Source organism: Rutilus rutilus, assembly GCF_951802725.1.
Source record: "Rutilus rutilus genome assembly, chromosome: 2".
In the NCBI taxonomy this organism is placed as follows: Eukaryota; Metazoa; Chordata; class Actinopteri; order Cypriniformes; family Leuciscidae; genus Rutilus; species Rutilus rutilus.
The window spans coordinates 10,728,841-10,756,749 of NC_140210.1; the positions used below are offsets into that span (position 1 = coordinate 10,728,841).

Consider the following 27,909-nt stretch of genomic DNA (forward strand, 5'->3'; position numbering starts at 1 on the left):
TATAAATTTTAAAATATTGCTGATTACTTACAAAGCACTAGAGGCCTGCACGGGCCTCAAATCTAGGCCCGAGCCCGGCCCTGGCCCGAGATGCTCAGGCCCTAGCCCGACCCGTGTCCGACAGCTCATCAGAATTATCAGCCCGAGTCCTTTTTTTTCCTTTTTTCATTACACAGCAGCAGCCTGCCCTATTTGCAGCCATTAATATAGGTCAGTTTTGTTAGTTATGTTTCTTTTCATTTCTTTATTAAGTTAATTTAGACAAATGTTTGGAGCATTTTTTTTTTAAATGACGACCAAGCAGCCGAGCCGACAGCGAGTAAAACATGTGATCAGTTTAGCCTCTCAAATCAACGCTAATACTTTACTTGGCTACAATAAAATCCATAGATATAGCCTAAAACACTTAAAGCATATCACACAGACAGTAAGTTTAATAAACCACAGTGAGTAAAACAACATTTTTGAAATACTGAGGCAGGCTCAGGCTGCTCGCAACAGCGCTCGCAAACGAAATGAGCAACAGCCTACAATCTAAACAAATAAAATAAAATAAATTAAAAACAAACTTGCCGGTTATCTTACCTCAAAAATGCACCACAGAACATGGCCATTAATTTTTCCAGTAGTTTCCAACAGTTAAACGAAAATAAAGTCCAATCAAACGAAAAGTTAGAACAGTCTCTTAGAAAGCATCGTGGAAAAAGAATAGCATCCACAGGAGATTTTAACCCAGTCCTCCTCTCTTCTATCACTCTTCCCGCTGCGTTTTAAGTTGGCCATCTGCGATTTTTCTCTTAATATTCTCCATTATTTGCACATGAGGTGAATCGTGGGTCGTGCTGATGGGAAACCTTCTGTGTGCGTGCGTGCGTGCGTGCGTGAGACTTTCATGTCAGACATATGTCAGTGTAAGATTATGAAAGTTATGAGGTTATGAAATGTCTTTCTATGTTTGTTTTTCTATCGTCGACGTCAACTTCTCATATTTTTTTTAAATTAATGTCTAAAAATATAAAAAGAAGGATAACCCAAAAAAAGCCAGAGGCCCGGCCCGCATGTGAACTATGACGTGAAAATTGGCCCGAAGCCCGGCCCTAGGGGCGTAAATAAGTCAGGGCCCGTCGGGCTCGGGCTGAAATGCAGGGCTCTACAAAGCACTAAATGGTTTAGCTCCCCAGTACTTGAGCGAGCTCTTAACGAATTATAGTCCTTCACGTCTATTGCAATCTCAAAATTCTGGCCAGTTGATAATACCTAGAATATCAAAATCGACTGCTGGCGGCAGATCCTTTTCCTATTTAGCACCAAAACTATGGAACAGTCTCCCTAACATTGTCCGGGAAACAGAGACACTCTGTCAGTTTAAATCTAGACTAAAAACACATCTCTTAAACCAGGCATACACATAGAAAATTATACATTCCTATTATTCAGTGTTAGGCTGCATAGTTTAGGTCAGATGGAATCGGGAACACTTTACTCAGTTTTATTATTCAGCCTTACGTAGGCCTCCTCAATAGTCCGGTAGCGTAAGTTTGTACTCCCCTTGCTTAAAAGGGTTGATAGCACTTCTGCTGAATACACTGCCTGTTGGCAATATTAAATAAGTATAACCAGGCCCACATTAATGTCTGTGAGAGCACCTGGCTTCTGAGGCTAGCTCTGCTAACATCCTCGCTATCAAGTAGTTAGGCCTTAACAGGCCTCCTCTAAGGCAGCTCCCAACGAGTTGGATGCTTAGCATTGCAAAGACATTAAGTATTACATTGCAGGCCCCATGGAGCCTCCTTGATTCTAGCCCAGAGCCTTGTCAATAATTATCAGGTTGAGCATAGTGTTCCAGAACCAATCTGAGGATTGCTCTGTTTGAATACTTGACTCCCTAAGTCTGGTCAGAAGGTAGAAGGACTCTCACGAAGCCTCCCTGTTAGATCAGCCCTAGAGCTGTAGGCGCTCCCCTTATTAGGGTCCCTTTTAAGAGTGCCCAGCCTCCACAGGGCTTTGAAGCACTCTGTAGATCCAGGATCGAGTAGAGTTACTCCCTTCATTTCCAAGGGTTAGAAAGCGCTATGCTGAGTTCTACTCTCCAGGATGCCCGTCTCTATGATCCGGTCTGTGAACGATTACTGCCACTATCTGCAGTCCTACCTACCGGATGCCGCCACAAGTGAGGCAAATAATGTTAGAGATTCTGTTTATGAAACAGACAAGTTATTGGCAAGACTAGGTCAGTAAAATAGACCAGGTCAGCCTCCCTGGTGGCATGTGGGGTTTACCTTATGTCCCCCTCAAAAAATGACTGGACGGGACTCCTTTCGGACCCCCTGGCCATATTTACTTAAAGGGGTCATATAATGGTACATGCACTTTTACAAGTTGATTATACTGAAATGTGTGTTGGCAGTGCCTGTACACAACCATCATAAAATGATAAAAATCCATCCAGTGTTTTTTTTTTTTATCTCCTTATATGTTTTCCCCCGTCTCAAATCAAGCCGTTCGATTTTGTGACGTCACAAGATCGGACGCCCCTCCCACGATTGTTGATTGACAACAGCGTTTCAACACAGACCTGCCCTCGCTCGTGAGCGAGCTGTCATCATAGTCCGCATTGTTGATACGCTGGCGATTGTGGTGTTCTGTTCTTGAGTGTAATAATCTTATACTGTCTATGGTAATAACGAACACAGCAGTCATTTTGATGTTCCTAAATCCGAACCGCTGAAGACACAGTGGCTGAGTTTTGTTTACGAAGGGAATATTCCCCACGATCAACGTCAATGCTTTCATGTTTGCGCGAATCATTTCACACACCAGACTGCTTTATAAACGAGAACATTGAAAAAGGTATTAGCTCCTGTCTGAGTATGTGTTGTTTATGTGCCTAATAACTGTCATAGTCTCACAGACTGGTTATTTTTTAAACAGATCAGTAAAATTTTATTTTAGTGCTTCAGCCCTGAAAGTTGTACCTAACACTGCATAGATAACGTTACGCATCACTGACAAGCCTACATTTACCGAAAAAAAGTTTTTCATGACCATTATCTGTAACATCAATCTGTCAATGAACTAACGTATACATCAGTAAACATACATAGCGTTCGTATCTCACTACTCTACCCTGCCAATACATACAAAGATAGATCAAAGTAACATTACGTTAACCAACCATTCCGGCTCAAATTGATACGGTTGCACAGTGTCCTCAGAGACTCCCGCTGCCATTCTTCAAAATATACCCTCAACTGTTGTCAAGGCAACACTCCACGTGTGGTGTTGTGGCAAAATGCCCACAGAACAGAGGGGCGGGGTGAGCAAAGCTCATTATCATTTAAAGACACATGCACTTAAACGGCGTGCTGAAAACAGAGCTGTTTTTGACCAGGTAAAATGAGTGTTTTCTTACAATACTAATGAGAATTTTTAATTAAAGTATATTACAAACTTTTAATTTAGACCCTAAAGAATCATATTAGCTTGTACAAAAATGCCATTATATGACCCCTTTAAAGGAACCCCTTCCAAGAAAGCTGTTGGTTCCAAGCCTTTGAGCGGCCTTGGTAGGCCTTCATTGTACCGGAGTAGTAGTGAAGTCATAGGCTGTCGCCAGTCAGTAACGATTGCTGTGATTGGTTAAGCTTTCAGACACCCGTTCACGTGGAGGGCATTCTCAGGGAACATAGGTTACAGTCGTAACCTGAGACGATTGACGATTACAAATGACGGGCACATAAAAAAATGGGCGCCCACAAAGCTACATCTTCATTATTCAAACTAAAAATGCTAAAACTTTACCAAAATTTTTTTTTTATAATGTCTACATGTGTATCTGAATGCATACTGAAGAGAAATGACTTTAGGACCCAGCGGAACAGCTCATTTGCTACAAATAGAGCTATAAGGCTATCTAGTGGCAAGAGTCATGAAATATCTGTAATGAATGCAAGAGAGGAGACAATAGCAGGTAAAAGTGTGTTTATTGAATAATAAACAGAGCAGTCAGAGAGTCCAAAGCACGACACACAGGGGTGGGAGAGTGACACAGGGACCTCGACGAGCAACCGGGCTGGTGATGAGTAATGAACACAGTGATGATCTGAATCCAGGCGAGTGACGACGAAGAACAGAGATGAAGACACAACGAATAATCCAACTGGAACGTAGATCACAGGGAACAGCCAAACGGGACAGGAACAAACACCGGAATACATCACAAAGCTCTGACAACAGAAGACACCGGTCACAGAGAATAAATAGGTGAGTAGATGGGAATCAGCTGGCGCTGCTGATCAGCGATCATCGGAGGACACACCCACACTAGCAAACACACAACACAACAATCACACGAGACAAGGAAAAGGCAGAGAATTTGTGAACCGTGACAATATCATGTTATGTTTTTTGTTTGTTTTTTCACAAGAGGTCATTTAGTGAATGTCGGCATATCAATGTGAGATATTTTGAGCTGAATTAAAAGGGTTATGCATGAAATTGAGTTATTTTGAATTTAATTTGAAAGAATATGAGGAATGTGATTAAATAACTATTTAATTATTATTTATTGATCAAACCTAGTAATTTAAAGGTAAAAAAATTGCATAAAAAAAATAGATTGTAAGAATAATTTTAGGGCTTCAGGTCATTTTGACCAGCGAGGTAAAGATGTGTTACAAAGTGCGAGGGAAGAATGAGGGTTAAGCTGAGGACTGACTGCCTCAGATGCAGCCATTCTAATGACGAAAAAACATTCACGGACAAAAAATTCATTTGAGCTTGATTTTTGTAAAGTTTTAATAATATAATGACACATACAGGTATATTATCACATATAAGCCACAATATCAAATTTGATATCACAGTGTTTGTAAAAACGTCTTTTTTTTTCATTTCCTTTTAAAATTTGCTTTTGCCTATGTCACAATATGAGGTAAATTCGGCCCTTATTTTGGACCAGCTGGAGTTTGTTTATCAAGCGTGCAGGGCAACCACCCAGTAGAGCATTACAATAATCTAACCTTGAGGTCATGAACGCGGTTTTACAGATGCTAGAAACTTGGCTTTCAAATGAAAGATTTGTATCAAAGAGCACACCCAGGTTCCTAACTGACGACAAAGAGTTGACAGAGCAGCCATCAATTAGACAGTATTCAAGGTTACTATGTGTGGATGTCACCATTCTGTTCAGTTTAGTTTAGTTTTCATAGACTTTCAGATTGTTTTCATTTGTCACGTGTCTTTTTTGTTCAGATTTCTGCCATTCGTTTGTCTCCTTGGTTGTCTCCTCTGCCTCCCGCCTTCGACCTCTTTGCTCCATCTTGGCCTGTTGACCTGTCGGCTCCGACTTGGCTCCTCTCACTTTCGGCTACACCGGAGACCCTCGGACTTGCGGCTTCACCGGGTTCCATCATTCTGCCGGCTCCCCCTCGGTCAGTCGTCACACCACTAACCGCCACGAACTTGCGGGCAGTCTTTATGTTGCACCCCGTCCCTCCACCCCTACAGCTGCAGCGGGTTCCTCCTTCCCCTCGGCGTTGCCTCTGTCCTCCATCACACTGGCTCCATCTTGGCCCTCAGATACTCTGGCTCGACCTTCGACGATCGTAGCCGCAGCATCGCCTTGGTCTCCAGTACCAGCGATGTCGCTCATTTTCATCGTCTCTCCGTCTGCGCCTGTGGATCCATCGGCCTTGTCTCCATCGGTCGTCCCAAAGTTGTCATCAGCCTCAACACCATCTTGGCTCCTCCCTCCCTCTACTCCGCCGTGGGGTGTTGGCACTGGAGAGCTCTGGGTCTGTGCCATCAGGCTGCTCCCATCTTCGCCGCAGGGACCTCGTCATCCCCTCATTGCCATCCCTTCACAACATCCTGTCACCATCCCTTCACCACAACCTCATCCTCCTCCAGAACCCCCCATGCCTCCCTCTGTCTTCATTTTGACATGGCGAGGGGCCAATCTGTTCCGTTTAGTTTCGTTTTCATGGACTTTCAGTTTGTTTTCATTTGTCACTTGTCTTTTTTGTTCAGATTTCCGCCACTAATTTGTCTCCTTGGTTACCGTTGTCATTAGTTTATATGTGTCAGCTGTGTGATTAATTATCATCATAGCCAGCTTAAACGTTTTCGGTACATATCCAAATGATTTTAAGAAGAGGACCTCTAGAAGCATCTCTTTCAAGTAGCTTAGTCGGTATAGGGTCTAACATACACGTTGTCCATTTAAATGAAAAATAAGCAGATCTAGCAGCTTTTAAGGCCTCTCTGTATGCAACCGTGCTCTCTTTCCATGAAATGCAAAATACCTCTAGTTTTGTTTTCTTCCAGTTTTTGCGCTCCATTTTTCTGGCTGCTCAATAAAGGGCCTGAGTGTGCTCGTTGTACCACTGCGTTGGACTATTTCCTTTAATCTTCTTTAAGCGCAAAGGAGCAACTGTGTCTAAAGTGCTGGAAAAGAGAAAAATATCAAGTTCCTCTAAGCTGTCTGGGATGCTGAGATGATGAAACTGATCAGGAAGATTATTAATAAAGCAATCTTTAGTGGCAGAAGTGATAGGTCTAACATATTTGTAACACAGAGTCGGCTTTGCAGCCTTGGCTAAATGAAGTACACACAAGACTAGATAATGATCTGATAATGATGAGATGTCAATGTCATCAACATTGATTCCATGTGATAATATTAGATCTAGAGTATGATTACGACAATGAGTAGGTCCTGACACGTTGTCTAACTCCAAAAGAGTTAAGAATGTCTTTAAATGCCAATCCCAATGCATCTTTTTCGCATCTTTTTCATTATCTACATGTATATTAAAATCACCAACAATTAGGACTTTATCTGCAGCAGTGCGAACTCTGATAGAAAGTCAGCAAATTCTTTGATAAAGTCTGTATGATTCCCTGGTGGCCTGTATACAGTAGCCAGCACAAATCTCAAACATGATTTATCATTTACTCTAGATAGTGTTAAATTAAGCACCAACACTTCACAAGAATTATATTTGAAACTAGACTTTTTAACTTTTTACTAGAGACTAGAGAGTAATTCTGAAGATATTACTATAAATCACAGCAACAACTCCCCCTTCGCCTGTCAGACGAGGTTCATGTTTATAACAGTAATGTTGGGGGGTGGACTCGTTTAAAGTAATGTAATCGTTTGGTTTTAGCCAGGTTTCTGTCAAACACAGCACATCTAGATTATAATCTGTAATCATATCATTAACAATAAGTTCTTTTGAAGTAAGGGATCGAATATTCAGCAACCCAAGCTTTATCATTTGTTCATCTGTATTATATCTGTTTTTAATTTGTTAAATATCAATTAAATTATTACCCTTAAATGGGTTTGGTAGTTTTTTGTATTTCCTAATTCGGGGAACAGACACAGTCTCTATATGATGATATCTAGGTGAAAGAGTCTCTATGTGATTTGATTTATCTGACGTCAGTGGCGTGAGACAGCTAGCAGATGGTCGATTTAGCCAGTCTGTCTGCTTCCTGACCTGAGCCCCAATTCATGTTTGAGCTCTAAGACTATGTGCCATATTACTAGAGAGAAGAGCAACAGTAAACAGGAAAGAGTGATAACAAAGTAAATTTCTAGAAAACATCTAACATAAATATCTTATTCGTTGACCTTCAAACATTAAAGGATGTTTAATGGTTCTATATGATGGTTCTAAAAATAACATTATTTTGTGTATTTGGTTTAATGCAATGTGTTTAGCAAGTTTTAGGTTAAAAAAGTAATTATTTTACACATACTGTACATTATTGTTGCTCCTCTATGACCTGTGTAATGGAAAATTTTTATTTCCATTGATCTTCAACATATATTGCAAAGTAATGTGACACGTGTCTATAATATACAATATTATTGTCAATGTGTGAAACAAGATATATTTATGTACGTGCCTGGGGAGGGGTTGGGTGTGACGCTTCAGGAACATATGGGACAGGATCTTTGACCCTAGTATCTGACAGTTTGTGTCTTTAGGTATAGAAACTTGAACAGCAATGAGTTCCTTATCTACAGAGCCCTCCACAATTAATGGCACCCCTGGTAAATATGATCAAAACTGGCTGTAAAAAATAAATCTGCATCGTTTATCCTTTTGATCTTTCATTCAAAAAATGTGCAAAATTCTAACCTTTCATTGAAGTAAAAGAATTGAAAGTGGGGGGAAATCACATTATGAAATAAATGTTTTTCTCCAAAACACGTTGGCCACAATTATTGGCACCCCTAGAATATTTTACGAGTAAAATATCTCTGAAGTATATTCCCATTAATATTTACCTTTTTTAGTACACCAGGGTGACTAGGAACATGAAACTGTCCAGCTATGACTTCGTGTTTCACAGGAGTTTAAATATGAGGAAACACAAAGGCCAAATCCCCTTAATCATCCATCACAATGAGTAAAACCACAGAATGTAGTTCTGATGCGCAGTAAAAGATTGTTGACCATCACAAAATAGAAAGTGGCTGTAAGACAATAGCTAAAGAATTGAAAATCCCCATTTTGACCATCAGGGCAATAATTAAGAAGTTCAAATCAACTAAAGATGTTACGATTCTGCCTGGAAGAGGACGTGTGTCTATACTGTCTTAATGCACGGCGAGGATGAAAGTTTGAGTGGCCAAAGACTCTTCAAGGATCACAGATGGAGAATTGCAGAGATTACTTGAGTCTTGGGGTCAGAAAGCCAAAAAAATAAAAATAAAAAAAAATAACTACATCCCCACATGTTGTTTGGGAGGGTTTCAAGAAAAATCCTCCTCGCTCCTCCAGAAACAAACTCCAGCAAATTTAATTGTCAGACATGACTGGATCTTCAAACGGCACAGGGTTCTGTGGTCAGATGAGACTAAAAAAAATAGCTTTTTGGCAGCAAACACACTAGATGGGTTTGGTGAACACAAGGATAAAAAGTACCCCATGTGTACAATTTAATATACCGTTGGATCTTTAATGTTGTGGGCATATTTTTCTGCTGGAGGTCCTGGACTTCTTGTTCAGGATACATGGCATCGTGGATTCTATCAAATATCAACAGATAAAAAATCAAAACCTGACGCCTTCTGCTAGAAATCTTATAATGGGCCGTGGTTGGATCTTCCATCAGGACAACGATCCAAAACAAACATCAAAATCAACACAAAAATTTGTTGCGGAGCACAAAATGAAGCTTCTGCCATGACCGTCCCAGTCCCCTGACCTGATGAGTGGGCTGAACTGAAGAGAAGAAGCACAAACATGGATCTGGGAATCTGAAGGATCTGGAGAGATTCTGTATGGAGGAATGGTCTCTGATCTCTTGTCAGGTGTTCTCCAAACTCATCAGGCATTATAGGAGAAGACTCAGAGCTGGTATCTTGTCAAAAGGAGATTGCAAAAAGTATTTAATAAAAGGGTGCCAATAATTGTGGCCAACGTGTTTTGGAGAAAAACATTTATTTCATAATGTGATTTTCCCCCCACATTCAATTCTTTTACTTCAATGAAAGGTTAGAATTTTGCAAATTTTTTGAATGAAAGTTCAAAAGGATAAACTATGCAGATTTATTTTTTACAGCCAGTTTTGGTCATATTTACCAGGGGTGCCATTAATTGTGGAGGGCACTGTATATGGGTCAAAGAAACAGCCACTGGGAAGGAACCTTGAAACAGGGTATAAAGGCTGCCCATCTCTTCCTGTCTGTGTGTCACTCACCCTACAGCGTAACTTCTGTGTGGTAGATTGAACCTTCTTGCAAGAATAAATACTTTTAAAAGGCCATTTGATTCAGAGTGTCTCTTACGCAGTGATAATTGTTTAATGAGAATTTTTGCCACAACAATTTGGTGTCAGAAGAGTGGGATTCCTTGGATGTGCCCTTCGGACCAGAGAGTGGACGGTGAATTGCCCTCCTGGACTCAGAGTCACAGCCCTACCCCAAACAGTTTTAAGGGACGAGGGGCCGTTCCGCCGGGGTCCGGAGGAAGCAACCACTGGAATTAAGTGAAAACGAACCCGGGTGGCAACAGAAGTATCTCTGGTAAGAGACAGCTAAAATGTATTTTCTTTTGGTATAAAAGTGAGTGAACCATAGCGGCTGAGTTTGAGGCTATATCTGTGGTGCGGGTGCAAAAGTTCTCAGGGAGAAATTGAGACCGCAGGGCAAGTCAGAAAATGTCTAGCCTGAGACTGAGTGCTCGCAAAGTGGTTTCAAATGAACTGCACCAAATTAATTAGGTGAACTAAAATCAATTGAGCGCTGGAAAGTGCTCCAGGGAAAGATTTTGAGTAAACCATAATTAATTAAGCGCCAGGGAGTGCTACCCCTGTCCGATTTTGGGTGAAAAGTACCAAGATTAATCTTCAAAGTACCAATTTATAGAGACCAAAAATGGGGGGTACATTGACCGTTGGTTCTATAATAAAGATCATAGTATCAACAGATAATAGTATTAAAAGACACAACACACGACAGTAAATCATTCACAAAATGTTCTGGAATGCATGTTAATTTCATGTTAGTCAGTTCATCAATAAATGAATGCAGGAGAGTTTATTCTAGTATTGCAGCAGAGGCTCTGTCCACATTGCTAAAAGTCATAAAACTCCTTATCTGATTGTTGCCGGGGTAACTGAGATCTACTTGCCCTGTTTGGGGGATGGGGCCACAGATTCCCAGAGTAAGTTCTAAATATCAGTTGTTAAGCTATAACAAATACTTGTGTCTGACTTGTCTCAGTCGTTACAGATTCCCCCCTTTCGATCATTGTTGTCCCTCTTAAGGACAACCACGAGCGACGTTGAAAGTGCAGAAAGATCAGACACACCTCTGTCATATAAGGCTGTGTTTCCTGGAGCGGTGGTTGTTCCATCAGGTGATGTAGACAGAAGCCAAGTCCAGGTCTCTGAGTTGGTGCAGCAGGTGTCGAGACAGCAGGTGCCTTGACAGGGTGTCACCTGTCATTCTGAAGTCAATTAGTTTTGGGGCAGGTGTTTGCTTGTGGTGGTTAGGGCTCTATGTAGCATATAGAGGTTTTCAGGCCGACCTAGTGCTGGTGGCAGGAGGTCAGAAGGTAGTTGTTAACCGCTCAGTCACAAGAAGTCTGAAGGATTGAAGTGTTGCTCTGTCCTTATGGCGGTGCCGATGTGAGGTTGGTAGGCAAGGAGTCGGAAGCTTGTACTTTACAAGACTCCTCGGGTGAGTTCTGTTCAGGGAGCTGGTTTGCGTGTGTCAGCAGCTCCTGTAGCTCTGAGTCAGGTGCGTCCAGCTGTCCTTGTGGAGCCTCCGATTGACACCTGTGTGAATGGTGTCGAGGAGGATATTGTCGTTGACAGCCGTTGGTCATCCTGTGGTTTTTTGCAGGTTGAGGGCGCTGTCCTCCATGGCTTCTCCAAAGGGCTTGGCTGGTACCTGGGTTGTTGCCATGGTGGCAGTTCTGTGCTGGTCCTGGGCATGCTCAGTCCAGCTGCGCTGAATCTGGTTTGAAACTCAGTCTCTAGCTGGTATGTGAGGCTTTGAGCACAGGTCCGCTCCTTGTGGGACGCTGTGATCTTTCATATGAGGTTGTTTACCTTCTGTTTCACACCCATAAGGTGGGGTAAGGAGATGATACTCTTGATCAGCTCGGTGTGGCTGTAACTCTGGCTTGGGTCATGGGTCGTTGGTCCTCTTCTCTCATGGTGCAGTTACGTTTGGCTCTGGTGCTGTAGGATGTCTGCAGTCATGGGTGGAACAGTGTTCCTCGTGATAGCTTGTCAGTCCTTTCGGTCTCCTGTCTGGTTAAGGTCAGGGTAAGCAGAGGATCTGCGACATTTTTGGCACACTAGGGGTGAGAGACTAATGCATGACCCTAAAGAGTTCAGAGCTAAGGTTTAATAGGTTAGCTAGGTATGTAGCATAAAGCTAGGTGTTCATGTGTAGCTAGCTTGTCAAGTGTGTCTTGTATCCTTATCATCTTAGCTGTGGATGTTAGGAGGCTAAGACTTGTGTGGTTCCAAGAATATTTTCTGGAAAGGGCGTAAGCCGAGAGGAAATAAATGACTTAAGGTGGTTCTTATGGCTAAATTATTTCTCTGGACTTAACTGGTGGTTCACAACGGGCTTGATGAAGTGAAGGATAGGAGGAAAAAGGACAGTTTTCCTATTCAGATTATGCTTATTATCAATTCTCAGGACTATAGTTATGCCCTAGTAATCGTTGAGATTACTTGTGTTGCAGGGTCATAAAAATGAGTGCACTTGTTGAAAATAAACAAAATCACAAATAAAGGTGTCTCTGGTTCCTTTCTGAGACAATTGAACCAAAGTGAAGCAATTTAATGACACCTGGGAAAACCTGTGCAGGTGCTTTGAGTTTAGTAGATGAGTAGTGTGTGACACTCAGTTTAAAACATTCATGCCCTGTAAAATTTGGGCTGATTTCTTCACAGTATTCACATTTTTTTTAAATCCTGTTTTCGTGGGTTTTATGAGCTGGAAGCCCAAATTATGTACAAATAAACAACTAAATACTTGAAATCGTTTAAGTTGTGGGCCCTGAATCTATAATCTATGGAAGTTTAACGTTTTGAATGGAATTATGGAAATAAGTAAACTTTTCCATGATATTCTAATTTTTTGGAAAGGGTCTGTATATACATACATACAAATATGTAAATATATATACATATATATTTACACTATTCAAGGCGGTAAAAATAATTTCTTTCTTTCTCAAAACTGAGTTTTGATTTCTATGTGATCAATTAATGTATAAGTGTTTTCACACATGATCATTAGGTGTAGGTCATCAGTAAATGAGTGTGCCATGTTGAGAACTGTGCTTAGAGGTTTGCAAAAAGTTTGTTTTTCAATTTCAAACTGAGTGTATTAATATACTATACTGATAATAGAATAATAAAAGTAAAGCCTATCTTACACAAATATCAGTATTAATGGGGAAATTCCGTGTAAAATGAAATGGTGTTATTCCAGACCTTTTTCCACACTGTAAAATCTAATTAGTTAGACTTAAAAAAAAGCATTGAACTGATTGCTTTAAAAAAATAAAATAAAATAAAAAGTAAAGTGAAATAGGAATAGTATGTGGTACTGAAAAATAAGTCAATATAGTTCACTTACACAAGAGTTCTAGTAACTAAAAAATAACTGTAGAGAGTACACTGTAAAAAATGTCTAACCTCCCCAACTCAAATTTTTTTAGTGACTGGTCACATCTAAATTTTTCAATTGGCCCAAGTGAAATTCTGTACATTTAATTTAATAATTTACAGAATTTCACTTGGGCCAATTGAAAAATTTAGATGTTTTTTACAGTGTACTTGATAATTTACTTACTTACTTAAAGGTACAATATGCAATAATTTTTTGCCGCTAGAGGGCGCTACATTCCAAACAACAACAACGGCGTAGCTTGATGACGATGTGAAGGAGCGTCGAATGATGAACTGTCGTTTTAAACTCCACCGTGGATGTAAATCAGTCAGACAGGAATCGAAAAATCATGTTCATGGATGAGGTTAAGTTTTATTTTTATAATGACATGCTTTTTGTGGCGAGGGGGACGTGGTTCAGCGCGGTCTGTAATGGGAGAGAGAAGAGACAAGCGTCCCGCAAGTAGGTCAAGTGCAAATGACGAACACCTGTGTCTTATTGCAGTGATCGGTGTGGAGAGACCGCTTATAAGCCGCGCGCTGGAACGAGAGAGACTGGACGCAGAGAAAGAAAACCGGTGGATCCGAGCTCTCATTTTTGAACTGTTTTGTGCCGTCGCGGTTGCCACGGTGAATGCGCGTTGTGTGCGACTTTTGTTTGTTTTGTTTTATTTTAATAAAGTACGAGTCCCAGTCACGCCGACCCCTGTCTTCTTCCTTCCTGACTCTTGAACCTCATCACACTTTTATTTCATTAAAATGAATTAACCGCAAGAAAAGTAAGGTTTAATACTAAATTGGTTATCATAGATGTTATTGTATGTCGAATTCATTGTTGTGATAACGCGGGGCAGTTTTACGTGTTCTAAACAATTTTTGTAAAAGTATATTCGAACATACCCACATCATTTGCCAAAATACTGATTAATCTTTATGTATAACACATGCTATATTTATTTACATGGTCATAAACACCAGACGTGATAAACAATGTTAATAAACTAAACACAAATCTAAAGCAATAATACTTCCCTTACATAAACATAACAATTACCGAATGCTACATTTGGAAAATATAAAATTAAGCATGCTTTTGACAGAACCAGCTGCAGTCGGTAAAGAATAATTGTGTTCCATAATGACTGCACGAAACAAGCTAACGTTTGTTGCTTGATAGACGCTACAACTACAACTTCCGCATTTGTCAAGGACTCCACGCAGTACGAGCGGAAACCGAGGGTAACGCGGATATGACGCAATTGACTGGCGACTCCCAGCTCCCCCCTGCTCTAGCGCCCCGTTTCCTTGGTTAAAATCGCAATTTTCTCACGATTTAAAAATAGTTGGAAACATTTGGGATATTGTAAGTAATCAACTTAACAAAATATATAACACTGGCCTTGAGATTATGGGATATTTTAATGCAAAATTCTTACATATGGTACCTTTAATCAAATATAATTGTTACCATTGTTGTGTTTTGAAAGCTGAATGTTGAAGTGTGTGTGACTCAAGCATGATCAATTGCAAAATGGACCACAAATTTAGGACATAAGTGTTAGCAACAAATTTATAAAAAATCATTAATTGACTTGAAGTTATGTTACATCATTCACATATACATATACATACATGTATGCATATTATGAATATTACTTATCTTCCTTTGAAACCAAATAAATGATTTCTTGTTGCATTGCTGCATCAATGGGAAGAGAATTACAAAAATATAAATGAACTTCCAAGTGCCCAACCAAGGGGAACGCTAATCGCCATAATAGTGACTTAAAACATTTTAGGAAAATCAAATTTTTCAGTTGTATTGATAATTCAACATTCAAGATGACTTTGGGAAATCAGTGAATGCAAACAGAGAAAAATAACTGCAGATGTGGAGGAAATTAGTGAAAAGTCCACTAAGAATTTCCCCGCCTCAAAAACCAAACTCAAACCAATCAATTAATCTTTGCTTGGGTTCTCTTACGAGAGGTTCTCTCGTATTGCGTAAGCTAGCTTACGCTGCGGGAAAGTCTCCTTTCTCGAGATACTGAAGCCAAAAATTATCCTTAATTTTTTAAATCTTGTCAACGCAGTGCGGCAGCCTGCAGACCTAGGGCAGGCGAATCGCGTGCCCATTGGCTGCTCTGCGGCAACTGCAGCAGCCTATGGCTGAGCCTTGCGCGTGACGTCACGTCCAATGAGCGCGCTTGGCGCGCTTAATGCGTCAAGCGACCAGCACGCCGAGGATTTCAGCCTGAGGACGCCGGCCGCTTCGCCGCCTTCAGCCTTCCCTGCCTGCTGCGCCATCCGGCATACATATCCTTTCTTGCTCTGTGTTGTGTGTTTTGTGTGTCCGCCGCGACACACTTGCATCTAAAAGAGCGCGAGGCGTTGTTGCAAATGCCTCGCTCATCCTGTGGCTCGTGCAGAGCCGCGCTCAGCGACGGAGACCGCCACGTGGTGTGCGCTCTCTGCCTGGGCTTCGACCACGCAGCCCGCGCTCTCTCCGAGGGCGGCTGCGAACAGTGTGAGGAATTACCGATGTCGACCCTACGGGCTCGACTCGCTAAATTTGAAGAACCTCCGCCTTCTCCGGCCACTTCTTCCGGGCCACGTAAAAAGAAACGTCGCTCTCAAAGGCCGCCGGAACTGGACGCTACAGCTGAGTGCTCGCCGGAACCTCTCCCGCGAGCCTCGCTTTCTCCTTCCCCCCCACCCTTCACCGACGCGCAGCGGCCGGCCTCTGCCCGCACTGCCGTCGTTCTGGGGGATGATGCAGATGATGCCGCTGACAGCTGCTCTCTGCTCGCGTCTGACAGCGAGGAGTGGTCGGGCTCTCACCGCTCCGCCCCCTCGACTTTGGAGTCTGCCAGATCCCGCGCTAGTGTCGACGCGGAGCTTCTCCGCCTCCTCACTCAAGCGGTCGAGAGAATGGGACTGGATTGGTCCCCACCCAAGGAGCCGGCGCCCAATCGCCTTGACGGATGCTTTCTACCTAGCCGCCGCCCTGCGCCTGCCTCTAGGTCAGCACCCTTCCTGCCTGAGCTCCACGCTGAGCTCTCAAAATCCTGGAACGCGCCGTTCTCCGCCAGACTCCGCTCGCCAGTCTCCTCGGCTCTCTCCCAAGTGGACGGGGCCGCCGAGAACGGCTATAACGGTATCCCCGCCGTTGAGGAAGCTGTGGCAACGCACCTTTGCCCGCCGTCTGCTAGATGGCGCTCAAAGTCTGCCCTGCCGTCTAAAGCCTGCCGGACCACCTCAGCTCTCGCCGGCCGCGCTTTCGCCGCCTCCGGCCAGGCTGCTTCCGCCCTGCACTCAATGGCCATTCTTCAGATCCTTCAAGCCGACCTCCTCCGTGAACTGGACGAGAAGGGCTCGGATCAATCTGCCTTAACGGATCTGCGCAGCGCTACGGATCTTGCGCTCCGCGCTACCAACACCGCTGCTCAAGCCATCGGCAGATCCATGGCCGCGCTCACCGTCATCGACAGACATCTATGGTTGACATCTATGGTTATAAGTGTAGAAAAAGTGCCCACTCCCGTGTGCTCACTGCCTCACACAGACAAGGTTCCCATGGCAACGCGTCCAGAGCGCTATCTCTTAAAGCGGAAACATTCCGCTCGAGCATTAAGTGTAGAAAATGTGCCCACAGCTTTGTGCTCACACCTGCCCACTACCCGCTCTGCCAGACAGGTTGCAAACCTCATAAAGCTCCCAAACACTGGCCGTGTCATAAGTGCAAATCCCGCGTCAGCTCACGAGCACGCGCACCCACTTTCAGACACCATAATCCCCACGCCGCTCTCGCGCCTGGGATATTTGACAGCAGTTCACGCTCCATCGTCCGAGATCGAGCTACTAAAATCTGCACAGTCGGCCAGCCCTGTTCTTCTGCCCTCGTGTCCGAGCATCGGCGGCGCGCGCGCCGCCCCATCCTCTCTGATACAGGTTCCCCATCCCGCGCAACGCGGCGATCTGAACCCAGAGACCATTCGACCCCTAGCCATGCATGCAAAAGCATGGGAGGCTATTCAGGGCGCGTCAGAATGGGTGCTCAACACCATAAGACACGGCTATTCGCTCCAATTTGCTCGTCGCCCTCCGCGCTTTCTAGCGCAGACGGAAACGGAAGTGAGTTTGAGTTATTTTCAAGCAGAAATAGCGAAGCTGCTGCGAAAAGGGGCCATAGAACAGGTTCATCCTTCCTTGAGCGAGTCAGGCTTTTACAGCCGTTACTTCCTCGTTCCCAAGAATGACGGAGCATTAAGACCTATTTTAGATCTGAGACATCTGAACAAGGCTCTCATGAGACGGCCGTTCAAGATGATTACAACCAGACAGATCCTTGCGCAGATCCGCCCAGGAGACTGGTTTATCTCTCTCGATCTGAAAGACGCGTATTTTCAGATCCAGATAACCCCCCGTCACAGGCCATTCTTGAGATTCGCCTTCGACGGTCGAGCTTATCAATACACAGTCCTGCCGTTCGGCCTGTCTTTAGCACCCCGTACATTCACGAAATGCATGGACACGGCTCTCGCTCCCCTGAGGAGTCAGGGAATGCGAATTCTGAACTATCTGGACGACTGGCTCGTTATAGCACAGTCAGAGACAGAACTTGTGTCTCACAGAACAGCGCTTCTCAGCCATCTGGAAAGCCTGGGTCTAGCGGTCAATTGGACCAAGAGCTCGCTCTCGCCCCGTCAGTCAATTTCCTTTCTCGGAATAGAACTGGACTCGGTGGCGATGACAGCCAGATTGTCGGAGCAGCGCGCGCGCCGCATCCAGCGCCTCGCTGCATCTTTCAAAGAAGGCAATCGGGTTCCCCTGAAAGCATTTCAGCGCATCCTGGGGCATATGGCCTCAGCTGCAGCAGTGCTTCAGCTGGGTTTACTGCGCATGCGCCCGCTTCAACGCTGGCTGAGAGCGCACGTATCCCATCGAGCCTGGGCGACCGGCGGCTCGCTAATCAGAGTGACTCAGGTCTGTGTCTCAGCCCTGCAGCCCTGGCTAGCAGCCGAATGGTATCACACTGGAGTGACTATGGGAGTGATTTCACACCGGAAAGTTGTCTCAACAGACGCGTCCAACCTAGGTTGGGGAGCGCTCTTCGAAGGCAGACCGGTCTATGGCCGCTGGTCAGACCAGGAGAATCTCCTACACATAAACTGTCTAGAGATGCTCGCGGTCGAGAAAGCGCTCATGCACTTCCTCCCATTCCTCCATGGTCACCATGTTCTAGTCCGCACGGACAACTCATCAGTAGTGGCCTATGTGAACCACCAGGGCGGTGTCAGATCAAAGAAGCTCTGCGCCCTGACGGAACGCCTCCTCGTATGGGCTCAGCACTCTCTGCGCTCTCTGAGAGCATCGCATGTGCCTGGCCATCTGAACGAGGGCCCCGACAGACTGTCCAGGGACAACGTTCCCCCTGGGGAGTGGTCTCTACACCCCCAAACAGTCCAGTCGCTGTGGCGCCGCTTTGGCAGAGCGAAAGTCGACCTCTTTGCGTCAAAAGACAACGCACACTGCCCAGTATTCTTTTCAAAGAGCGAGGACGCGCTGGCCCAGACATGGCCCAGCGGCCCGCTATATGCCTTTCCCCCGGTCTCTCTGCTGCCTCAGGTCATCGAGAGAGTCAGGAAAGCGCGCCACACAGTGCTCCTCATAGCCCCGTTCTGGGAGAACCAAGCTTGGTTCCCGGAACTCATACAATTGGCAGACTCAGCCCCTTCTGCTGGTCTCTGCATGCGTGGAGCCTCAACAATTACATGCTGATCTACCAGAAGGGGTGATGAACACGATCATACAATCTAGAGCCCCCTCCACGAGGCGGCTCTACACGTCCAAATGGTCGGTGTTTAACAAATGGTGCACTGCCAGAGGGCTCGATCCACAGACATGTGGGGTCTCGCAAGTATTGTGCTTCCTTCAAGAGCTACTGGACGCGGGCAGGTCCCCCTCCACGCTCAAAGTCTATGTTGCGGCCATTTCAGCGCTCTCTATCTCAGAGCCGGGCCGCGCATTAGGAAGGAACGAGTTCGTCATCCGCTTCCTTAGAGGAGCGAGAAGGATGAACCCCCCGCGACCCCCTTCGGTTCCTATGTGGGATCTTTCACTGGTCTTAGACGCACTGAAAGCACATCCCTTTGAACCCTTAGAAACTGTGGATATGAAATACCTCACGCTCAAAACCGTTTTTCTGATAGCACTGTCTTCAGTAAAACGTGTGGGAGACCTTCACGCGTTATCCACTAACGCTGCGTGCCTCGAGTTCGGACCCAATGACTCCAAAGTTATTCTCAGACCGAGGCATGGGTACGTCCCCAAAATTTTGGGCACTCCCTTCAGAGCGCAGGTCATTTCCCTTTCAGCCCTGCCGAATGCTGGCTGCGAGACAGATAGTAATCTCCTCTGCCCAGTTAGGGCGCTGAGAAGCTATATTTCGCGCTCCGCCGCCTTCAGGCGTTCAGAGCAGCTCTTTGTTTCGTTTGGTGGGCGCACCAAGGGTCTCGCCGCCTCGAAACACACCCTATCCAGATGGATAGTTGACGCTATTGCAGCTGCTTACGCATCTAAAAACATGCAGTGCCCTTTGGGCATTCGAGCGCACTCCACCAGAGGCATGGCCTCATCGTGGGCGTGGTCCAGCGGGATTCCCATTCATGACATTTGTGCAGCGGCAGGCTGGGCCTCCCCCTCCACATTTGTTAGGTTTTACAACCTGGAAGTTCCCGCCTTGCAGGCCAAAGTGTTATCAGTCTAAGTCTCGCGTAAGCCAGCCCACTGTCTGTGCACGGGCTATGTTGTTGATTTAGCTCTACTGGTTGAGCTGCACTATGTGGGAAGTGTCAGTTGGACCGGCTGTGCCGCTCCCTGCCCCATAATATGTGCTTGTGTACTGTGGTATCTTGGCCGCCCAGCTCCGCTTCGCGTTCCCTGGGCTCTCCATGGGATTCATTCAGGATGCTGGGCGCGCGCACGGCGTTGACAAGGGTGTTCCCGCAGCGTAAGCTAGCTTACGCAATACGAGAGAACCTCTCGTAAGAGAACGTACTCGGTTACTAACGTAACCTCTGTTCTCTCTAGAGAGGGAACGAGTATTGCGTAACCCGCCGTGCTCTCGCCACGAGCTCATTTCGCTTCATGCGACAGAAACCAGCGAAGCAGCCTCTGTACCTTGCTTATATACGCTAAGCCACACCCCTAATGACGGGCTGTGACGCATTAAGCGCGCCAAGCGCGCTCATTGGACGTGACGTCACGCGCAAGGCTCAGCCATAGGCTGCTGCAGTTGCCGCAGAGCAGCCAATGGGCACGCGATTCGCCTGCCCTAGGTCTGCAGGCTGCCGCACTGCGTTGACAAGATTTAAAAAATTAAGGATAATTTTTGGCTTCAGTATCTCGAGAAAGGAGACTTTCCCGCAGCGTAAGCTAGCTTACGCAATACTCGTTCCCTCTCTAGAGAGAACAGAGGTTACGTTAGTAACGGAGTACGTTTTCTGAGTAAACAAAGCATAGTATGTGAATAGTACAGATTAGATTTTTACAATTAAGTTAAGACACAAAGTAAAGTTAACTAAAAAGTGTTAGTTAGAATCACTGTTTGATTTTACTGTGCACTTAATGCTTTTAAACAACCTACATTTTTAACCTATTAAGTGTGATATTAATAAATAAAAGGCAACTTTTAAAAGAAAATTCTTCATTTTGACTTTATTTGTCTTATCTTATTGTATGTATAATTAACTTGAAGCTGTAATGTAGCTGCCTATTGTACAAAATAGTAGGCTACTCTTAGTATTGTATCATTAAAAAATAATGAAAACATTTATTTATTTATTTGTTTGTTTGTTTGTTTATTTATTTATTTAACTAACGCCTTATATGCATTAGCCACATTGGTACATTGAAACATTTTTATATAGATGATATATAAGGAAAATAACGATATTTTATTTGCGTATTTCTTGGAAAGCGAAAGTGTTGTTCTGAATCGCAAACTGCTGTTTGTCCGGTCAGCTGATAAAATGATGGAAGGAAACCGGGATGAAGCTGAAAAATGTTTAAACATCGCTGTTAAAGTCCTCGAAGATGGCAACAAAGACAAAGCTTTGAAATTCCTCTACAAAGCAGAAAAACTGTATCCAACCAAGAAAGCAAAAGGTAAATGATTAACGTTAATGTATTATTTACAAACGGCACACGAGCTAGTTTAGCAGAAGCTAGCTGAATATCTGTTTATGTTTTAAATGTTATTTTCAAAGGCAATAAATATACTTAAACGCGAATAATACACAACATATGGAGAACTTAAACATATAATAATAGACGATCAATTAACGCTTTATAAAATGTAATAAACACGTCATTAACACAGGCTAGCAGAGTGAATACAGACTAAAATGACTGAATACAGAACACGTGACAAACATGTAGGGTTGCCAACTTCAGCAAAGGAAATTAAGGGACAATCTTGGTTCTTTGTAGGAAATTAAGGGACAGCATAAGGAGCACTCAAGTACAAAGTGTAGTTCAGTTTCTGCAGTTGAGTACCAGTATAAAAAGTTTTGTTGTTGTTGTTGTTGCCTGAATTAAATACTAAAATTATTTTAGGACATAAACACATTTGTTTTGCTTAACCTGTTTATGTTCAATTTAATTGATAAAATAATTATATATAATATTAGGTATAATTAATGAAATAATAGAGAATTTTAAAATTATTATTTTCAGACCAAGAAACATGGAAATAGATAAATAATTGTAATATGAAGCTTTACTTGGACGTATGAAGATACATTTCTATAACTTGGACTGTCTGGCTTATTTTAAATTTTAATTCTGGCTGTTGCTGAATTAAGTTATACCATGGACTTTACTTGAGCAGTTAAATTAAAACTGCTTGTTCAAGGACACGCATTTGTTGCATGGACAGGGCAAAAACGTAAGTGTCTAAAATGCATTAATGCTGTTAAACTGAATGTATGAAGTAAACTTTTTGCAGAAATAATCACATTATCAATAAAACTCCAATTAGGGCTCAAAATTATCTTTTTTACTTGGTAGCACTGGTGCGCCCAACTTCAAAAAGTTAAGAGCATCGGCAAAAATATAGGAGCACCACAACTGCAATTTATGTAGATATAAAAATATTTTTAATTTTATTTAAAGCTGCAGTCTGTAACTTTTTTGGGTTAAAAATTATCCAAAATATTTTTTTGAGCAAACATAACCAGCCAATGTTCAAAACTATTTGCTTGCCTTAGCTCGATTCAAAACTGTAAGCTTGTAATAATGTTTTTAATTCCTGTGGTACTGGTGGATTTCCGCGGGAAATTCGAGCATGTCTTTGCGTCATTACGTCACATCTGTACACATAAAGAAGGTGTCTCGGCTAGTAGGCAATATTGTGTGTGAGGATGTTGGAGGTGGAGATATTTAGCCTTTTCTCACAGCACTTGATATAATTAAACTTATTAATTTGATGGCGGATCCAGAAAGGTTCAAACGACAATCACCAGTGACAACTGAAGATTCACCCGTTGTAAAATGCAAAAGACTTCGGACTTCGGAGTGGCTACAGAAAGAAAGAGACTGCAACAGGGCCCATGCGAAAACAAGTAGCCTATAATATCAGAAGGGCTTTTGAAAGGTGGTGTGAACTCCGTGTTTTGAAGGGGTTCAAAACGGACGCACGTTCAAAACGGACGCAGAGGTGGCTTTTTTCGCGTGCATCGGATTATTGAATAATGCAAATAATATGCATCTGATTACAGATACGTGTGTTTGTATTTCAAAGAGAACCAGTTCTAAGGAACATTAATTTGTTGGTATGACAATTAGAAATTAGACTTTTTCTTGCACAGAAATGGAAACTGAACTACAGGTAGTCATGCAATGCTGATGTTGTTAACATTAACAATTTGAGAACACAGTATAATTTGCACGGTTTGACATGATATGATAAGTAGGGTTGGGTATCGATTCAGATGTTACAATTCGATTCGATTTCGATTCGCAAGCTCTCAATTCGATTCGATTTCGATTCTCGATTAAATTTCAATTCGACTCAATGAATATATATTTAATACAAATCCTATATTTATTAAAAAAAAGAAAAAGAAAAGTGAACATAAGTTTACAAGTGGTTAATTAATAAAAATAAATTAAGAGCTACAAACCATTAAACTCTCTTTATTTTAGGTACACTTGGGTACATTAAAACAGAACCCAAGTCTATATTTCAAATGCATAGACAGGATTTTGATGCAAGATGAAAAATTGATGCTGAAAATTGGACAAGTCAGAACATTTCGCATGCCTTGATCAAACAGGTTAACAATCCTCACATAAACCCATAAAAAAACTAAACAAACTTGCATATCATTTTTACCTGTGCCCTTCCTGTCTAACAGGTAGGACATAATATACAGAAATTGAATAAAGTTATCAAACAGTCTGCGCTGCAGGTAATTAGTGGCTGCTACTGTGTACTGTCCCTTTAAGACCAGCCGCTGCTGACAGAGACGCGGATCTCACACGCGCCTCATTCTCTCACGAGTCACAACTCTTCACGTTCATCATAAGACTGCTCTTATGTTATGAAGATACTCAACAAAAATACATTTTGGCATAATTGTGTGTTATTGTTCGTTCAAGCGCGAAAGAGAACTGTATTCTGGGCTGTCTTGTGCGCACGCACGATATCAGCGCAAGTCTTTCTGTGCGTATGCTCAGGACATTCACAGGCAGTGAGCTCTTTTTTGACTTGTCGCGCATGAATGGTTTAGAAACATTAGAATGAATAAGAGCGGGATCATGGAACACTAGCCAAAGGATGACAAAAATTAACAGATGCTGCATTAATTGCGTTAACAGCCCAAATTTGTTTATTTAATATAAAATTGCAGCATTTTGCGTCATATAATTGCGTAGGCTTGACATCGCGATTGCGATATGATTAATCGTGCAGCACTAGTTGAGGTTATTTTATGATTAAGATAAAACAAACATAAAATCTCACAGCATTAGCTATAAAATGGAGTTTGCAAGCCTATGAACAGTGGAGGAAAACTAATACTGGCTTTTGGGTAATAGATAAATAAATATGGGAAAAAATCGATTCGTGGCGTTTGAGAATCGATTTTGAATCGACCACATTTAAAAAAACGATTAATCGAAAAAAAATTTTTTTGCCCAGCCCTAATGATAAGTGATCGTTAGCGATCAGCGCGATTTACTGCAATGCTTTTTTCCCCTTAGTTGGTCAGAACATAAGTGGATGTTACTTACTTGTTTAGATGACATTTTCTGGTGAAATTTCTTATGTTGGTCGTACTTTCAAAAAGTAGAATCTGTGATTCCGAATGACAGTATCCACACCGGAGTGGCGGCTGACAGCCGCACATTCTCCTCAAAACATTGGATTCATCAGCACTGTGCCATGCCGAGGTACAACCCACGTAAAGTTGATAATTAAAAAATTAACTGCAATTGCAGATTTCGAACAGAGATGGCGACAAAGAGGAAAAACTATGGACTGAAGCTTAAAAACAACACATTTTGTAGAGAAATGAAAACAGTTGTGATGCTCCGATCATGAGTTTTCATGACCAATTCCTGTATGTAGGCCTATGTTTTCTTTAAACAAATGTATTTGTTGTTTATTTGCAAACTGGCCTTTAAAAAAAAGGTCTGTAACCATTTGAAATTAGAGGCAACCACTGCATTTTAATCATGATCCAAACAAAGATGCTATGTAGCTTGAGTAGTTGTTTTTTATTTAAATTAGATTGCATAATGTTGCAATTAAATTGACTTAGAGCAAACTAAGTTTAACTTTACAAAACTTTACATAATGGTCTGACTTTAGTTTTGTGGAAGACACACCTGCACAAAACAAAAACAGACAGACTAAGGGGCTGTTTACACGACACAGTTTTCAACTACGAAACGTTCATTTACAGGACAACTGCGTTTTGGGTGCCTGAAAACGCAAACTTTTGAAAACGGGTTTCAAAGTGCAAGTTTTTGAAAACAGTCTCCGTGTAAACAACAAAAACGCGAATTTCAGAAGACGATGATGTCATGCACATGCGTATTAAATGTTCAGTCTATAGTGTTTCATCGCCATCTAATGGCCTGTTTTCACGGATAAGTGTGAATGGGGATCGTTTTGATAATGAATCTACGCGGAAAACTCAGAAAAAAATTATAAAATATAGCTGCGAGCAGCGATTACGGGCCCAAGCCGATGGCACCGCAACCCCGGTGCCTTTAGTTACCTAAAGGCACCAGGGATGGCGGTGCTGTCGGCTTTGGCCCTCCATCGCTGCTCGCAGCTATATTTATATATATATATACACACACATATATATATATAAGACAGAAAATATTACTTGTCTTACCTTATTCTGATTTTATGATACACTCAAAATATTCCACAACAAATCCTTTAAATTTAATGTAAAAATAAAAACGAAAGTAAGCAGTGTTGGTCTCACGTAACCCTCTCATTAGAATCAAAATGTTTCAATATTTGCGATGTATTTGGATGCTAAACTATTCTTTATTATAGGCTTTGTACTTCACTCGTGTTCCAATATCGATGGAAAAAATCATCCTCTTCACACGCGCAAAAATGTGCTTGGAAACATCACAGTGGAGCTCTGCTTTCTGTGAATGGTACAAATTGTACTACTGACTATTTAAACAGAGCAGTGTAATTCGTTTATGTTAGGTTGACTATTTTTATTATTATATTGTATTAGGGCTATTATGAACAGGCTGCGATGTCAAGATTGCAATTCTGGAATGTGTGTGTGTGTGTGACGCGGTTGCGGTTGAACAGTGGACACAAAAACATAAATAAAATGTTTTAGTTAATTCCTACATCCATAGGAATACATTGAAAATGCTCGCTCTACTCCGCACCATTATCAATGTCTGTGCGGACGTCTGTATTTTACTAGTATATAGTATACTATAGTTAGCGATTTAAAAGCCCTCAGCGGTGTCACACGTCGATTAACCGGTGGGAAAATTTGATCACAGTCACATCCCTAATATATTTATATATAAATACAATAGGCCTACCTGAAAGAGAATTTTACTTGCCCGACCAGAGTATAGCCTGATTAGAACGTCAATAACAAAAAAAAAAGAACTTGGGAATCACTAAAACGAGAGATTATTCTAATTTCATTACATTCATTTTAAGTTGCAATCATCAGTTAATAATAAATGTATTACTGATCAATGGTAACAAGGTTGCACTGCTGAGGCTCATGCTTCTTCTCCAGGAGAATTGTAAACAAATGAGCGCAGCACACAAAAAAGCTACCCAGTTAACAACATACTGACTATAAAAATGACAAATATGGAGTTTTTATATATTTTATAACATATGATAGAGTTAAGCAACCTCACTTGACGAGTAGGCAACTATTTCCTGAATACAATCACGATTGAAACTGTGACATTGATTTCATACAACAGGTTAATAAACAGTTACAATTAAGTCACTTACATTTTAGATGCAATATTGACTGTTTTTGTTCTGTTTCAGCAGCAAAAATAGTTAAAGATCACAGCAGAACCATCGTACATCTCACAGCAACAATTGTTTTCTCATTACTGAATGATTCAGCATTTTGAAACGAATCGCTTGACTCAAAGATTCAATGGTCAATCCATAAACATCTGTCTCAATCATGAATGACTCAGTCATTGGAACGAATCGTTTGAACGAATGAATCAATGACTCGCTCATTAAGATGGTCGCCTGGCGACACCTAATGGCGGTTTAATGTTATGTTTAAAAGTATCATTCTTTCCAACGTGCACCATTATCAATGTCCGTGCAGACGTCCGTTTTTTTACTTTCACTTTTATATTAGCGATTTAAAAGCACCCGCTCGTGTCACACGTCGATTAACCGATGGGGAAATATCCTCACAGTCATATACCTAATAAATGTATATTTAAATACAATAGGCCTACCTAGTAAAACGTTTTATATACTATTTTGATATCCTTTTGGACACAAGAGGGCAGTATAGCCCTATGTTTGCTTTTTTGTTGAACCAAATAGCACTAAATAGCCTGTTTTTAACTTTTTCATACTTCTTGAATTGCAAAAACAGAATAAAATAGGTTTAGTTCTAATATTTGTATAATTTTATATAAAAATAAATGGTGTATAATTACATTTTTAGAAGTTATGAGATGTTTTCTGATTCCTTTTTTGACATTATTTTAATCCCTCGTCATATCAAAACCGTTTGAGATATTCAATATCCGTTCACAATTTAGCATCTTTAATGTATTTTCATCATGTTGAAAAAGTTTGGTGTGATTAAAATAAACCACTTAGCAGGAGTGGGTAAAAATGCAGAGGCTGAATTTGCAAATAAATCCACATTCAAACCAAAATATCTGACTTCCTGTTGGTCAGAGCTAATAACTTTAAATTAGAAAGTTGTCCGGCTCGATGAGACCAATATACGTACTGATTTTTGTAATTGTGGGTAAAACTAACCCCCCCACTTTTGTCAAAAACATTTTGAAAGTGACACACTTCCTGCAACCAGTTGGTGGCGCTATAACTTTGACTCACAATAGTCACATCCATCTGATCGGCCTCTTACCACGAACACACTGCTGAAGTTTCATCAAGATCAGTTAATGTGTGCAGAAGTTATAACACTTCGTGTTTCTCTTTTCTCGCAATAAATTCGTGTC

At 42.1% G+C, this 27,909-nt stretch overlaps 1 protein-coding gene and 1 long non-coding RNA gene across 2 annotated transcripts in view; one reads left to right on the forward strand and one right to left on the reverse strand.

The window, feature by feature from the left end:
- Positions 1 to 27,909, reverse strand: part of LOC311285937 — a 458,548-nt gene that overhangs the window by 102,187 nt on the left and 328,452 nt on the right. The window lies entirely within an intron of this gene.
- The window catches only part of dnajb14 (DnaJ heat shock protein family (Hsp40) member B14), a 174,389-nt gene continuing 167,658 nt past the window's right edge, over positions 21,179 to 27,909 (forward strand). The window contains exon 1 of the mRNA XM_084401810.1: positions 21,179 to 21,330. Coding sequence (XP_084257936.1) covers positions 21,195 to 21,330 — 136 coding nt within the window. The 5' untranslated portion in view covers positions 21,179 to 21,194. The remainder of the gene's footprint in view (positions 21,331 to 27,909) is intronic.